Source organism: Protomyctophum bolini (assembly GCF_963924005.1).
Source record: "Protomyctophum bolini genome assembly, chromosome: 18".
Taxonomy (NCBI): Eukaryota; Metazoa; Chordata; class Actinopteri; order Myctophiformes; family Myctophidae; genus Protomyctophum; species Protomyctophum bolini.
Window position 1 is genome coordinate 18,140,463 of NC_137879.1, and position 16,710 is coordinate 18,157,172.

Consider the following 16,710-nt stretch of genomic DNA (forward strand, 5'->3'; position numbering starts at 1 on the left):
TACGAATGCATGCACAACTGTTCTTACATACATACAGTACATGTACACACCTCTGTACCTAAGCATGCATGATTGCACAAATGCATAGGGTTTACTACTTACTACGCTCTTACGCGCACGTGTACACGTACACAACAATAACAAGCAGAGCCAATGTTACTGTATGTACAGTAGATGTTGTACTGCTTTATTGTTCAGACCAGCTTCACTATGACACTGACACATACTATAAGGCTGTACTGCTGAGCTAAGGCAAAGGACACAGAAAAGCATATGAGAACAGACATGGCATGACATGGCATGGCATGGCATGGCATGGCATGGCATGGCATGGCATGGCGGGAAGTGAACACTGGCTGCATCTCTCAATAGAATAAAATCATGCCCTTTCCCCACGGTGGCTCCTGTCCCTGTTACTGGTGTCCAGGCTGTCTAGGAAAGGTCTGCACTGAAGTGAGATGTCCTGATGGCAGGTTAAGAAGTGGAAGCAATCATTGCATTCAAAACAGCTGGAAATCATCGGAACCAAAAGATGGGAGTGTCTTGATACTGTATATCAGTAAAATAAATAATGATTAAATAAATTGTTGTACGCCCTCCTCATCTCAATTCCTGTTTACTGTATATTCTAGGCCTCTGAAAATGTCACTGTTCTCTCTCGATAAAATCATTGTGAACACGGGGCGCTGAAGCCTAGTGGTTAAGGCGCATATACAGAGCCTGTCAACTTTACTGCGTGGTCCTTGTTTCCTGTCATTTTCTACTATACTATCCAAATGCAGGCAGTAAAAAAAAGTTTAAAATAAATACAAAATAAATCATTGTGAACACTAATGGGTCCTTAAACTTGGTTTTGAGCAGGACCTGCTCTACCAACGTCAATCAGAGATAGTTGAATTTCCCCAGTCACGCGTAGTCACTGCGAACCCCTACAGTTTTTCATGTGGGCGGACAACACCTCTCTTCTCTGACAGTGAGGCATTTCCCTGGGTGGTGGGCAGGAACTTTGCCCCCTGTTCCCTGTAAGTGCCTGAGACAGCTCATTTAAGTGCTGTTGAAAAAAAACGTATTTGTGTCTTAATTTCCGCTAGCATTGTTAGTATCTCACCCTATGTTTACAATAATTAAAATAATGATCTTCAGCTGATTTTGGTAGAGCAGGTTAAAAATGTTGTCACATTGTGCATAAAGACATCTATTGCATGGTAATACATACAGGTAAGTAAGTAACTGACCACACACTTTGCTTACCAACTATAAGAGTATAAGTATACGGAATGGAAATGCTTGGTTACTGTAGGCTACATTATTAATGTGACAGCATTGATTGACACATGTATAAATATAAAATGATGCCATGTCCCCGCTGTTGCGCTGCATATCGAAAGAAAGGCTATTCCTAGAACGTCACCAAAAACTGTGGTGGTGTACCACGGTACTGGGTCTATTACAGAGAACACAACACTCCAGTCTAGCTAGACTACAAAGGCTCTACTCCTTTATAAAGCTCTCAATGGGTACATCCGCTACAGCAGGCTTGCTAGATATGCTCTACCCAAAAGAAAATTGGAGATGTATATTTCTTCAATTATGCTCTCAAAGTATGGAACACTTCTCTCCTAAAGAGATTAGAGAGGCAGGCTCACTTGACATCGTTAAACGTGTGAAAAGAAAAACATATTTTTAACCTAGCCTGTCTATAGCACCATTTCTCACCATTTTAAGGCAATTCATTTTCAATTTAACTTAATTATCATGTGCTTTACTTAAGAATTTTAGCTGTTTTCTTTTGTATGTAAAGCACTTAGTTTTTAGCTTTAAGTTTTGTATGAAAGGTGCTATACAAATAAAGTTTAACATTATTATTAGAATAGTAACTGATTATGTGAACACTTTGTTATATTATTACATGTGTTAGATAATGCAACCGCAGCGAAAACGAGTAATTGAAACCGTGACTGTTCACGTTTCATATGTTTTGATTCAGCGTTTATATGACGTCGTCTTGCTTTGTCTCAGATCGGGTGGCAGTGGCCCAGGAGGTAGAGCAGGTTCTATCCCTGGCTCCTCCTGGGTATGTGTTGAAGTGTCCTGTTGAAGACACTGAACCCCTAACTGCTCGAAAGGTGCTAAAGAAATGCAGACCATTTACTGTAGCATTTAGCCCATTGCCTAACTAATCCCCAATAGAATCACTATTGATGTTGTGCTGGTTTTTCTAATTATCTCATGGTATGGCACATTTCCATGAGATGGTCAATGGTAAACTTTTCACCAATGATTTGAAGTTGTGTGCATTACTTGCACAATGATCACAATCAGCCTAATAGTGCTACTATAACGGAAGGCCAAATCAATGTCAGTTTGTCCAAACCTCACCAAACAAGGTGGATATGATTAATTAAGCTGTATAAGCATGTTGGTCATTGAACAGTAGGGGGTGATGGCACTGCCACAAAATGTTGGGGCCCAGCACAGAGGTCTAGACCCTTTTCAACTGCTTACAGTCCGTGCTGTCTTGAACCTCTGCATCTCCACTTTGCGGCTACATTTCTATTAATTTTCAAGTTTAAATCCAGGGAGGGTTGACTGTGCATGATTGCACTCTCAACAATGCCCTGCCTCACATTAAAACGATAACACACGGTTTGACACCTAGTGGGAGCTGCCCAGTATGATGACATGTCTACTGTTTGCTACTGACCAGGACAAGTAGAGCAACTGGAGCTACAAGGGTCCTGTTGACTGTCACTGTGTAGAGGAATGGGAGTATGTTTCCCTTTATATTCTATTTCCTTCCCAGTTCTCATTCCATTTGAAGATTTGGGCCAGAAAAGATCTGGTCACAAGCACCCCAATCTACTGCCATCACATTGGAATTGGCTGTAAATACAGTGTGCAGTGTTAACCATTTTACCTGTGTGATTATGAATAATTACAAAGTTGTGTATTGTAAAAACAACAGCATACTGAGGGCTGTAATTACAACCCACATGTCTAATTTGTTCTCTTTGCCTCGTAGAGACAATAAATGATGTTTACCGCCTCGTGAACAAACCTTCAAATAAAGTTTTCAAAAAACAGTCAAATCAGGAGTACTTTTCGTCTCCAATTACTCTTGGGTAATACAACACATATGCATGTTTCTGTTTCGCACAAACTTGACATTCAACAACACCCCTCCCCCAACCACACACTCTAACAAGCAGCATCTCAAGTGTTTAGTCATTGTTAAAATGTTCAATCGTAACAGAACACCACAGCACGGATTCTGAGAATCCTTATGAGCACTGGCTGTATCCTTGAGTCTAACCCTTGATGGACATCCTTGTGTGACAGTACAGTATGTTTTCTGCAGATTATCTGTAATAACATGATGAAAGAAGACAAGTGGATTGTCTGCCTGCCGTCCATTGGTAGTCCACGGTGACAGAGAATTTGGTCTGTGGCGTCAAAATTGTATGGCACTGTAATGCATTTGCCAAAAAATAATGATTAAAAAAATGTATTGAAAATCATTTTTCAAGAGTAGTAGTGGATAAATCCCCCACCCCCCATGGCACCGTGACCATAGTACAGTTTCATTCAAAAAACGAGCAGAATAGGACTCCTTGTTGAGTTCCAACTCGTCCATGTGCAGAGTGAGTCCTCTTTTGACTCCCTATGAGGTAATACGTACTAGGATGGGGTTCCAACTATAGACAAACAAGGAGAATTATTTAGCCTTCCCACAGCCCGGAAAAACACCACAAGACATGTCTTCCACTGAGGACGTAGCATCTTCTCCTAGATTGCCTCTCTAGCTCCGGAGGATATGCGAGTCTGTCAGAAGCCCCCCCTGATATCCAGACTCACCGTCAGCTCATTCTTACCTCTGCTGTGTGTCAAGTCCACAGGCTGTACACATACTTTAGGGACGTCCTCATTGTCAACCTATTAGAAATGAGGTCAAAGGGTGAAAACATTCAGAGGTTCTACAGGTCACCGCTTTGGGGTTCCGGCCGGGCCTCCTGGTTGCGACTGCGGCCAAGTCTGGGGAAGCGTGACGAGGCTTTGGAACGTGCTGTCTTGGCCCCTCCTTCATTGGCCTGGGGGGTGTCTCTGAAATAATAAGAATAATGATAAAATTAATATTTTTTTTTAATTTAAGAAATAAAAATGTTAATAATCTTTTCTAATTTCTAACTTCAGCATGCATCTTTGGAATATTAACGCTTCTAAAGAGAGATCCGACTTACTGTATTGTAAGGTAGTAATGGAACATTTCACCTCCCGGTTTTGGGGGGAAATGGAAGGCGGGAGTAAAATCTCCCTCATATGCTAGGCACTCTAGCGTCTTTATTTTGGAAAAAGAAATTCATAATTTATGCAGCTACTTTTTATTTGAGTAAATTAGATAGTTTTCCGTTTCCACACAGCGTCTTGTTCCCAAGAGGGGGGTCCTATTCTTGTGGTGATATGCATGTTAACACAGGATACCTGTGGTCACAAGAGCCACAACAAAAGTAAATACTATTTTAAAATCACAAACACCTTTTCTGCAATATTTTTCTGCCTTTTGTAAAACTATTTTAACTTTTCCCTCAATAGCACCACTAAGAAATAAGACACATTTTACTTAGTTTACTTCAATCCATAGTTTATTCCCGTGTCACCATTTCCAACAAGTAAGTTCAGTCGAGTCTGGTCTGATAGGAATTTGACCAAGGTCTGCAAAAACAGTTATGCGATGGGGACTGGTATCAGCAGAAACAGATATAGAATTGTGAACAAGATGCCGTGTGGACTGGTATCAGCAGAAACGGATATAAAATTGTGAACAAGACGCCGTGTGGAAACAGAAAACTAACTCATTTACACAAATAAAAAAAGCAGCTACATAAATTATGGATTTATTTTTTCTGCCTCCCAGTACGTGATGGTAATCCTACTTCAGTATTAAAACAAAGCTGATGACTTTTCAGGGCGAAATGACTGTTGGAAGGCTAATAGTTACACTGGAGGGAGGCATAATTAATTACATTGAACAGGTACATAACACAAGAATGGATGTGGATCAAATTGAGTGTAAGTGGATTAGTGCAAAAGGTATTGTAATACAGGGTATTACAAAGTGTGGCCTGACTCGCATATTACCTCTCCACCCTTTCTCTCTCCCTCCAACACATACAGTACCGGTACATACCCAGGCATTTCCTCAAATACAGTACATGTGCACAGGCCTGTGTGCATGCCACTGATGTAGGGCTAGAGTATTAAGTAAAGTGGACAAAAAGCAGTGACCCCCAAAGTCTAAACTCTAACGTTGTTGTTACTGCACTGAAAGAATACAGAACCCAGCCTATTATCTGCCCTGACTGCGGCAGTAAAAGGCCACAGAGAGCAAATGATTATCCCCTGACAAATCCTCATTTTGAAGTCAGAAGAGTGACAAAATGCTGTTGACGCTGAAACAGAGGTCTCTGGCCTCCCCTCCAACCCCCACCCACCCTGTGCACTCACTGCTGTGGTGACCGAGGATGCATGTCAATAAGATGAGCCATCACACTGCATGAGTGTGCACAGTGCTCAGCGTAAACAACTGTGTGCTAAGCGTACAGCGGTGGTCTGGGGCACACAGTCTGAGAGGATGTCTTAAAGTGCTGCTGCTTCAGTGCTGTGGATGAGGGTGGAAGATGGTGACTGTAAAGTGAAGAGTGGTTACAGTTGTCAACTTGTGCTTATATAAATTAAATTACATAATGGTAGTACCACATACTGTATAGTGGTCATAATGTACATACACATGACATGTCATCTGACTGAAATGAATGATGAAATTGCTAATGAAAATGCTGATGACACCCGTCTTGTGGCAGGTGTTAAGTTTGGACCCTGGTCACAGACATACCTCAATTCTAAATAGTACATTTTAATCTTGTGTGTTAACGCAAAATTTTAACTTATTAACATGTGCTATTTTTAGAGTTATAGTTGTCATTGAAAATTTAAAAAGAACCACCGGTCTAGTCTACACATATACATGCACACTTCCATGTACTGCATACACACACATACAAATTAAAAATGGTAAATGGTGCATTTATATAGCGCCTTTATCCAAGGAGCTTTACATAGATTGTGCATTACATTCACCCATTCACACACTGATTGCGGCGGAAGCCATGCAAGGTACCAACCAGCACATCAGGAGCAATTTGAGGTTCAGTGTATTAATATACATAGTGTATGCACACTGGCACACACAGATCAGGGGTGTACTGTAGGTAGGTCATTGCAACATCAAGGAGCCATGACAGCCATGTAGGCCTTTGAGTACAGTACAGAAGAGCTCAGCATGAGTTCCACAGTCTGTCTTTATTCTGTCTTCATGTGTCTCTGCCATTGTCTTTCTTACCCTCCATGTCTTTTTCATGTTCTCTCTCAATCTGCATTTTTTCCTTTACTGCCCCCCCCCCCCCCCACCCAACCGTCTTGATGTCCTGTCCTCCGTTCGTCCTTCATTCAATCTCCTCGTATCTCTCATGTTCTATCATTCTCTGTCATCCGCACCGAACGTCTTTCATCTTTCCTCTCCCTCTCTCCTTCACCTCCCCTCCATCTCCACTCCTCTTCCAACTCTATCATTCTCCTTTTTTCAACCCCCCCATCCTCTCTGTCCTCCTCCTCTCTCTCATTGCGCTAATGAATGTACTAATCATCATTTCATCCATCAGTGTGCAGTGAAGCCGTTACACAGACAACTCTGGGGCTATGGTGAGTTTCATGATCACGCCGGCAAGGTTGCCACCGGGCAAAAAAGGCCATTGTGTGGACTGATATGCCTCAATTTGACTTATCTCTGTGTAACATTGCATTATATTTTTCTAGTGGTTATCAGCATATCGTCGCTGTCGGATGGAAATCTCTTATGTCCAACACAGGGAAAAAGGGGGTTCCAATGTCTGCTTTTTGAACGGCTATTTTAGAATAGCCCAAGTATAAAACGGGGCATAATTGATTCTGTACAGTATGTTTTGTAATAATAAACTAAATCTACTATACAAAGTAACTTGTAACTAAAGCTGTCAAATAATTATAGTGGAGTAAAAAGTACAATATTTGCCTCTGAGATATAAAGTGCCTCTGAGATATAAACACTTAGCCTACCTAAAGTAAAAGTAACTCAAAAGTGTACGTAAGTACAGTAGTTACTTTACACCACTGCGTATGAGTGTGTAAACAACGAAGCATTGCACTCTGGCCAACAGTTTAGAAGTAAGGCTGTACAGCAGGTCGGGGGTCGCAGCAATGACTTGGCCTGATGCCATTCTTTTGACACAGCAGTCACTTCTCATCGTTATATTTCAAATGTGTCAGCGTAATCTTTTGACACCCGACGCAAACTGATGTTCTTATCGCGGAGGTACAGTATGGCGAATAGAGATTGATGGAGCTTGAGGCAGACTTTACACAGTAAAATCAGTGTTCAATTTATCCATAATGTACAAATGTAATGATTTTTTTGATTGTGTGTGTGTGTCACAGACAGATCCATCTGATCACACGACTAAAGAGATACTGTGTACTGATTTGCGTGATGTTTAGACAAGATCTGTAGGCGTGATATAAAAAATTGTGTTTTGCAAAAATCTGCTTCCTGGTGGCACTATAGCAGGCCAATCTGAATGATTTGGGGCATCCAGGGAGTGTGTGCACAGTTTCACTTAGATAGGGGCAACAGCGCTGGAGATTAGTTGTCAACAGACGAACGCACGCACGCACGCACACACGCACGCACACACGCACGCACACATGCACGCACGCACGGTAGGCGACTAGGCGTGTAAGCACATTAATTACATTATTTGCAAATGCATACGTGAATGGCATGGAATAGCGGGTTTGTGCTACATTAGTCTTAATCAGTGGCTCTCAACATTTTTTATGGCAAGGACTCCCAAATGAATAATGAATTTGGCCACACTTGGTGACTGGTCACAGGAAGGTTAAATTGGTGTGAATATGGCAGGAAATGACTGGACCATCTGAGCAGTCAGAAACAGATTGGTCAGTCAGAAACAGCATTCCCTCCAACACAATGTGTCTGAATGTGTGTGCGGTAGCACTGAAACTGTGAGGGGGTTCAAGTATTTCAGGTCCAGTATATGACTCAGGACACGTAGGTCCAGCCTAGAGCATCCGTGTATATGAGCTTCCCTCCATCCAGGACACATAGAACAGACGGTGTGTCAGTGAAGTCTGTAGGCCTATCAAAGACCCCAGCCTCCCCAACCAGGGACTGATCAGTTTTAACTGCTGCTGTTAGCGGTACTGCAGCCACGACCTGCAGGACCAACAGGCTCGGTTGCAGGTTTCAACACTTATTCTTATTTTTCTTATTGTTGTTATTATGTGCATACTTACAGGCAGAAGGGAAGCAGGGACAGCAGGGTCTCCTTGGTGGGTTTAGCAGTGAATTCTGGCAGTGTTTGGATGACTTTGTTCATCACCATACGCAGGTAAACCTGAAGCTGTTTTCTACGCTCCTCTACGAACTTGGCATCCTGCAGAGAGATGGATAGAGACAGAGGCTATGTTCAGACTGGAAGCCCAGATTAGATAAAAACAGATTGCTTTTATTTATTTAATCTGAACAGAATGAATGAGTGTGTGTGTGTGTGTGTGTGTGTGTGTGTGTGTGTGTGTGTGTGTGTGTGTGTGTGTGTGTGTGTGTGTGTGTGCCGTAGCTACCATTGAGGACACCCACCGAGGACATGTCCTCTGTATTTTCCCGACTCCCAAAATATATATTGGTGCGGTGTGCGGGGGGGCAAAGATATTACAAAACGTAGGCTACAAAGGAGCAGCGCTGCCCTCAGACTCCCTGCATGCAGCCCCTCCCCCACTGCCTCGTAGACTCGCCCTGTCCGTCGCTCACACACGCATAGAGCACACACACGCATAGAGCACACACACACACGCACGCATAGAGCACACACATAGAGCACACACACACACAGAGCACACACACGCATAGAGCACACACACACACACACACACACACACACGCATAGAGCACACACACACACACACACACACACACACACGCATAGAGCACACACACACACACACACACACACACACGCATAGAGCACACACACACACACACACACACACACACACGCATAGAGCACACACACACACACACACACACACACGCGCGCATAGAGCACACACACGCATAGAGCACACACACACACACACACACACACACACACACACACGCATAGAGCACAGTAGCACACACACACACACACACACACACACACACACACACATAATCCCCCCCCCCCCAAAACATACAGCCACATCACAAGAGCTAGGTAGCATGGCTAATCAGTGTCTGCAAAGGTTGACAACAAAGACATGGGCAAATCCGCTTTTTTATTCTCTGGATAGAATGGAAGACATCAGAGGCCAACACAGCTTCAGGATTACTGACCATTTCTACAGAAAATACTGCCGATTTATTTTCTATATAATTACACACATCCACAAAGCCCTAAACTGTTCTGCATTGATTTGTCTGGAGAGTGAATCGGCTAAATTTATTCTTCCAGTGATGTCATGAAAAGGACAGGACGACACTAAGGAGGAAAAGGAACAGAATGACATTTTGACAATTTCACGGTAAACATACTACTATAGTAGTAAAACCACTAGTTGAGCTTGTTGGTTTTTTTGATTGATTGATTGAAATATTTATTAACAGTTTGCAGAATTACAGTACATTTCAAGCACAAACGCAATACAAAGACTGTGAGTGGACGACCCAATTAAGCATTACACTTGTTTACAACAGTGTCCATCTTGTTCAATTCATCAAAACATTTAGAGACGTACAAATAGACACTTCTATATAGTTAAAGAACAGGAATTCATCATAAAGGAAGCAAAAAGGGAAAAGAAACATATACAGTGAGGGAAAAAGGGGGGGGGGGGATGGTAATAGTTGACTAGTTGATAAGGAGAAAATGTAAAGCTTTTGTAGGCCTCAAGATCAGCTAGAAGGCTAGTCACCAATGTACAGTTTTTAAATGTACAATTTAGGTAGTTAAAGTCGACTAGTAAACTAGGCAACTGGTCAACTAGTAAACATCACTAGAAGTGAAAGCCCTGTAACAGAGAGCCACACAACTCTTCTAGGGATTACGGTTGTCTGAAAATCATATGTCACACAATCTGTTGCACTTTGCTCTGTGAACTTTTCCTGTTTCCTTTTGACATTTTGTGTTTGAAATAAGACCCTACTGTCTTATTGTATCAGTCTGAGACATTTCATCTTCCCAACTATGTACAGTGTAAAGTGTTTTATTGATTTACTCATGGCTGTCAAGTGTCACCGTCATTACTTTGATATTAAAAAAAAAACATTGCAAGGCTTAAGGGATAGAACAAACACACCAGTTACACAGCCAATACCATCTTTTACCATCAAGGCGACGGTACACTGTACCTTCTCTGCAGGCTAGGGCTTTAAGATCGTTTGTTCCCATAAGTATAGGACTTATGAACAAGCAGGCCCCATCTCAGTTCTGTGCATAAAATGTAATTGGAACTTTTTGTTTTTTGTTAGCATTTGTTTCTTTTATTGTCTTGTCCATGTGTTGTGTGATCTGTTTGCATATATGTGTTTTTGTATCCTGGTGACTGCTTGGCACAAAACAAAATTCCGAAAGGACAAATAAAGTATCTATCTATCTATCTATCTATCTATCTATCTATCTATCTATCTATCTATCTATCAGTCCACTGAGGAGAAAAAATCACACCTGTGTGAACTAAGCGGTGCAACTATACATTTATTGTTATAGTCCCCAGAACATCCAGACATGACAAAGTTACCATGTGGGGGTCGTTACCAATACTACAATACAATACTTTGGTTATAGGCTCAAAACCACTGGCCTGAAACCAGACCCTCTTAAGGTGAATGCCATCAAAGACATGCCACTGCCAACAGGTGAGATGATCCTTGCCGTGGTAAATGACCGTGTTAGATTGTCCTCAAACCGGCTGAGGAGAGTGCTTCATTCAAGGTTCTTTATTATTTGTCTCCCGAGGAATACATTTGTCTTAGACAAACTGACAAAGGGCCCGCATGTCTTAGACAAAGGGCCCGCATGTCCTGGGCATAAACAAGCTCTACTCCCACGCATACCTTCCAATGGGATGAGCTGCGTGGGAGGAGGAAAAAAGACTTATGCCCATGTCGCCGCAGTGCAGCGCCAATCAGACACCTGTTAAGGCACGAAACTGGGACCAACAATTGGGACACAACACCTTTTTTTGAAGAGTATTACAGCACCAGGACTGGTGCTAGCCTATTTCAATCCAGGACAGGAAGTGACACTCCAGGTGGAAGCATCGAAAATGGCCTGGGTGCAACCATTATGCAGGAAGCCAGGCCAGTTGCATACACATCCATACAGCTAATAAAACAGAGTAGACCTACTGTCCAAACTGAGATGCAGTCTTTCATGGGTGTAAGAGATTCCTCTATGGGTGACATGTAACTGTAGAATCAGACCACAAACAACTAGAGACCACACCTACGTCCAGACTGGGAAAAAAGATCCCAGTGGCCAACATGCTGTCAACAAAATCCATGGATGACAGTTCACCAACTGAGGCTATGGAGTACAGTACACACATCAGTCATCATCACTGCAGCTACTGTAAGTACAGGCTATACTGTATATTGATAATATCAAGGCAGCTACAGCTCAGGGGGAGTAACGGTCCACTCTCTAGTCTAGCAGGTCATCTGTAGCCTGGGTTCCAGCCTGATTCGCTGCGTTCCGCTGATCTGAAATGTCACTGCACTCAGTGACATTTCAGATCCGCGGAACGCAGCGAATCAGGCTGGAACCCAGGCTAGGTCATTTGGTCAGTCTGGCGGAAAAAGTGTCACAAACGTAGTGTATCACTGTACTGGAAGGAACCACCTGATGGAATCCTTCCAAAGGATGAGAAGATATAATCTGTATTCCTTACAGATATAATCAGTAAGGAAGTGTGACATAATGCCAAAAACACCGTAACGCCAACACAAAGGAAACGCACCCCATGGAAAACTCACATGAAATCCCAGACAACCCATGGGAGACTATAGCAACAAATCTATTGTCCTGGAACTCTGATTATTACATTATTATTATGCGACTACCTCAGCAGGAATTTTGAGATGCCCTGCACAACACACCATGGCTGTTGTTATGCACAAAATAAAAGCAGGGTTCCTGCATCCTGTTACAACTCACATGAATTAAAATAGTTTGGGGGTCATGGGGTTTCCAGTACATCTCTTCATGCCTGCATAATCCACAGAACAATGGTTTAGTCAGAAACATCTGTTAAAACTACAAAGAGAATCCTCACAAAGGCCAAAGAGGCCAAGGAAGATCGTAGAGTGCGTTCCATCTTGCCCACAACGACTTTACAGTTACGACATCAGGTAATATGGTGTGAACAAGGAGTGTGAAATCCCAACATTCCCAGAAACAGCACTACAACAGGTCTGCTGGGGGTTGGAAAAATCTTGTCTATGGGATTTTCTCTTGGCCATATCGGTAGACGGCTCAGTGGAATAACTAAAAGTATTTTTGTTTCCGGTGGTGGGGGGCTCAGAGGGTGTCCACCGGGGAAAGTAGTCTTTCTAATGACCAAAACCGTCTTTGTATTGGTGAGTAGTGAAAACGTCTAATGCAACGGCAGCAACAGCATTATGGGTCTATGGACCAGAACTACCATGGCAGTACCTCAGGACAATACAAAAAAAAAGTAAGATTGTCAAAAATAAGTGACAATTTGGATGTTGTTTGCTGCACTGAAAAAGCAAACTTTGTTTTATGTCCTGTTGTTCAAGACAGATGTTAATGTTTAACACTGTTCAGGCCCTTTATTGTGATTATTGATGATAGAAGCACGGAAGAAAGTGGAATATTGTGGTTGAATTAGACAGTGGACTAAAATAAGATCTCCCTAGACAAAACTGCGTGGTGTACCAATTAATATATTAGATAGTCAAGTCATATGTTATATAGCCTATCATAACAGCTTGATTTCCCGCCCATAAAATGACCCTTTCCATAGTGGGAACCAGAAAACTATTCCTGTTAAGGTCAATTTCGACTGGTATTAATATCCTTGTGGAGACCCTACAGGGAGCGTAATTACATAAACCACACACACGAGAAGCTGATTCTTCAAATGAGGTAGGAGGGGTGATAAGAACATAATTCACCAAGTGGGAGGGGATGAGAGGTGCATTAACTCCCAAAGTAGTGGATAAGTATGTAAGTTTATTAAGAGTAGGAGGAAAAACTGCAACGTAGTGCACAGGGCAGTCTGGATGAGAGCGTAGGGGTTGGAGTGGGCACTATAAATCTCATGCGTAGCCTCTGTGTGTGTGTGTGTGTGTGTGTGTGTGTGTGTGTGCGCGCGTGTGTGTGTGTGCGTGTGCGTGTGTGTGTGTGTGTGTGTGCGCGTACAGGCGCACGCATGTGCCACCGCTAGCTTCATGCTATGTCAACACGTTAAGAGGACACCCCAGCTGCTTTTCCACGGATGTCAGGACTGTAATAACGCTAATGGACATCACGACAGATTTATCTCCCTGTGACGAACAGATAGGAGGGATAGGAGCACTGCAAAGGCTGCATGCAGTCTGGTCTCTCGTTCAGAGAGGCTGCTGTGGCACGCTGATGTCTTCAAGTACATAACATGTATGCAATATCAGTGCTTAATTTGTAAATTATTAGGTTTAAAATGTACCTTTTTTAACACAACCAGCGGCCAGTTACCCGCCAGTCAGAACAGTATAGAGTAGGCAACTAGGCATATATAGACGTTTTTCTATGCCTTTAAATGTTCTGATGAATTGAAAATGGTTAAATGGAGGACCCTGATATCACAAGTCTTGAGCTTTTTAAACTTTTTAAACTATTGCTTCATAAAAGTTGTTCCATATTCCATTATGCAATGAACGACAACAGATGCAAAAGTCGAGACGAGAGTTGTTTTTAGTTACGCACTGTCAACAGTGAGGCTTGTCAACGCCGGGTTCCATAGCCACCTATTTCCTCTCAAAGCGGGCACACATTTCAAAATAAGTGTTTTTTTTTTTTTGTACATTCAAGCCATGTTTTATTTTGGAATCGTACTGGAAATAGAAGTAGCTATGACGAGGAAGAAGCCTAGTTGACTTGAAAATTAAACTAAAATGGCACGAATGAGATGTGCATTTGGGGTGGCGGAGCACCCCCTAAGGTACCGGAGCTGCCTTTACAGGTAGGGGAGCTCAAGTGACAATTAAAGGCAATTAATAAATGTTACGCTTAACGCCAATGCCGTAGCTCTACGGCAATTGGGCTTTTATAGTGCTTTTGATTGATCAAGTCATAATGCTACTCACATTAGCATGGGGTTGCAAGCTGGTGTTGTCAATAACACAGGATCGCGCCATCATTAACACCCATTCTATCTGTTTCTTTCAATCGCCTGTATCTCCTATTCCTTGTCCCAGATGTCATTTTTGGTCAAAACAAGGTTTATTCCACGGTCGGGAGCCGATGCTGTGATGTCTGCCCTTCCACTACACTATGTTGGCTCTGTTTGATAAACAGGAAGTGACCATGCATCGTCCAACCTCCTAACATGAGATCAAGACTGGGAGTCTGGAAATTTGGCTTTTCAAAATAAGAGCTGAACAAGGAAAAATGCTGGCAACTTATCAATAAATGCTGGCGGACTTTGGGTTAAGCACTGTGTAATATGTTCTGTACTGTATTCAACCATACAAAAACCAAATGTAAATATACTGATAATAATGTACATGCTGTGTGTATCACAGACATAACTCTATACATAATATGGAATTAAGTACATTTACTTTAGTACTGCACTTTTACATTTTAGAGTATCTGTACTTTACTTGAGTAGTTGCATGGGTGCAACCGTGCAAGAGATTCCATGGATAACTCTATGGGCGACCGATAAAACCGGAAGTGAAAAGTCTGCCAGATTTACTAAAATGCAATTATCTTGGATTGTTTTCCCAGAATGCTTTTATTTTTCCAAAACAAGCTTTATTCATGGCCCACAACTAAAGCACAGATGATCGTGGTTCACGGCCCGGTTGGCCTTCAAAATAAGGTCCTGCATTGAAAAGACTGTGACAGTACCTGGCAGGGAATGTTAAAAGCAAGCACTTCGGTAATTCAACTCAAGTACTCATTTGACTGAGACACTTTCACATTATTTGACCAGGATACCTTGCCTCAAGTACTGGGGTTGAGTACTTTCTCCAACACTGGTTGTACACTTGAGTAGAGTAGAGTGGCTGGATGGGAACCGCAAGGTTGCCAGTTCAAACCCAGTGTTAGTGTCGGGGTGTCCTTGAGCAAGACACTGAACCCCTAATTGCTCGCGATGTGCAGGTTGGTACCTTGCATGGTTTCCTCCGGCATCGGTGTATGAATGTTTGTGTGAATGAGTGAATGTAATGCACAACCTATGTAAAGCACCTTGGATAAAGGTGCTATATAAATGCACCATTTACCAATCATCTTTGGCCTGGAGTGTTACTAATGAGTGTCAGTGTGTCACTACGACCTGCAAGTGTTATTATACTCAGTGTTGCTAACTTATTACCACACTTATTTGAGGCTTAATTTATCTCAGATTACATTCTTGCAGTTACCCAGGACGTCTTGTCCCAGAGTACATGCTGTGCGCTAAGCACTCCCTCTCTATACTATCCTCTCTCCGTCTTCAACAGTATCCAAGTACAGCATGTAAATAGACCTTCCATCCCTGCTACACAGTGTATGAGAACGCATCCATTCTCATATCTCAAATTCTGTGTCAGAAGGGCTTTATTGCAAAATGTGAGGAAACCTTCGGGCACGGCTGGTGACAAAGTACAAGCGCGACAGGATATTGCAGCACATACATACATACATACATATACTTTCAGACGTCGGACTGCACGTTAGACAGCTTTGTCGGAGCTAGACATCAGAACTTGTGATGTCAAATTCAGTGCATCTCCTATTGCTGTTCTATTCACCCACAGCGCAAAGTAGCAGAGTACCACAGATGGATAATGTATCTGACATGAAAACACACTCACAAGTAACCTGCATGCGTAAACAAGGCGTCATTTGAATGTCCTCTGTGATACTCCTGCATCCTACAGAAGTCACAGACTCAACACACACACACACACACACACACACACACACACACACACACACACACACACACACACACACACACACACACACACACACACACACACACACACACACACACACACACACACACATTAAGCCAGATGAAACTTCTTCAGTGCGGCATGTTATTTGCCCTCGTCCTGTCGCTTACAAGATTCATGTTAAACAGCATCCGTCTCCCAACCAGTCAGCCCATCATACACACATACATCTCTCACATAACAGCATATATATGCAGGGAGACTTCTGGGCTGTGTATTAATGTGTATTAATAATGCCTATTGCTGAGACTGTGCATCGTGCAAATGTGCCAGATGCATTATGATGCTATACGGTAGCACGGTAAACCGCAAAGACAGACAAACAAATGCATCCCCCGTCTCTCTCACTGTTTTTATTTACAGTAAGTACAGGATGTGCTTTTTTTTCT

The 16,710-nt window shown here is 42.5% G+C and overlaps 1 protein-coding gene across 1 annotated transcript in view; it reads right to left on the reverse strand.

The window, feature by feature from the left end:
* Window positions 1–242: 242 nt before the first annotated feature.
* Window positions 243–16,710, reverse strand: part of snx29 (sorting nexin 29) — a 137,816-nt gene continuing 121,348 nt past the window's right edge. Inside the window, exons 20-21 of the mRNA XM_080788853.1 lie at window positions 8,407–8,546; window positions 243–4,101 (exon numbers count right to left, since the gene is read on the reverse strand). Coding sequence (XP_080644979.1) covers window positions 3,975–4,101; window positions 8,407–8,546 — 267 coding nt within the window. The 3' untranslated portion in view covers window positions 243–3,974. The remainder of the gene's footprint in view (window positions 4,102–8,406; window positions 8,547–16,710) is intronic.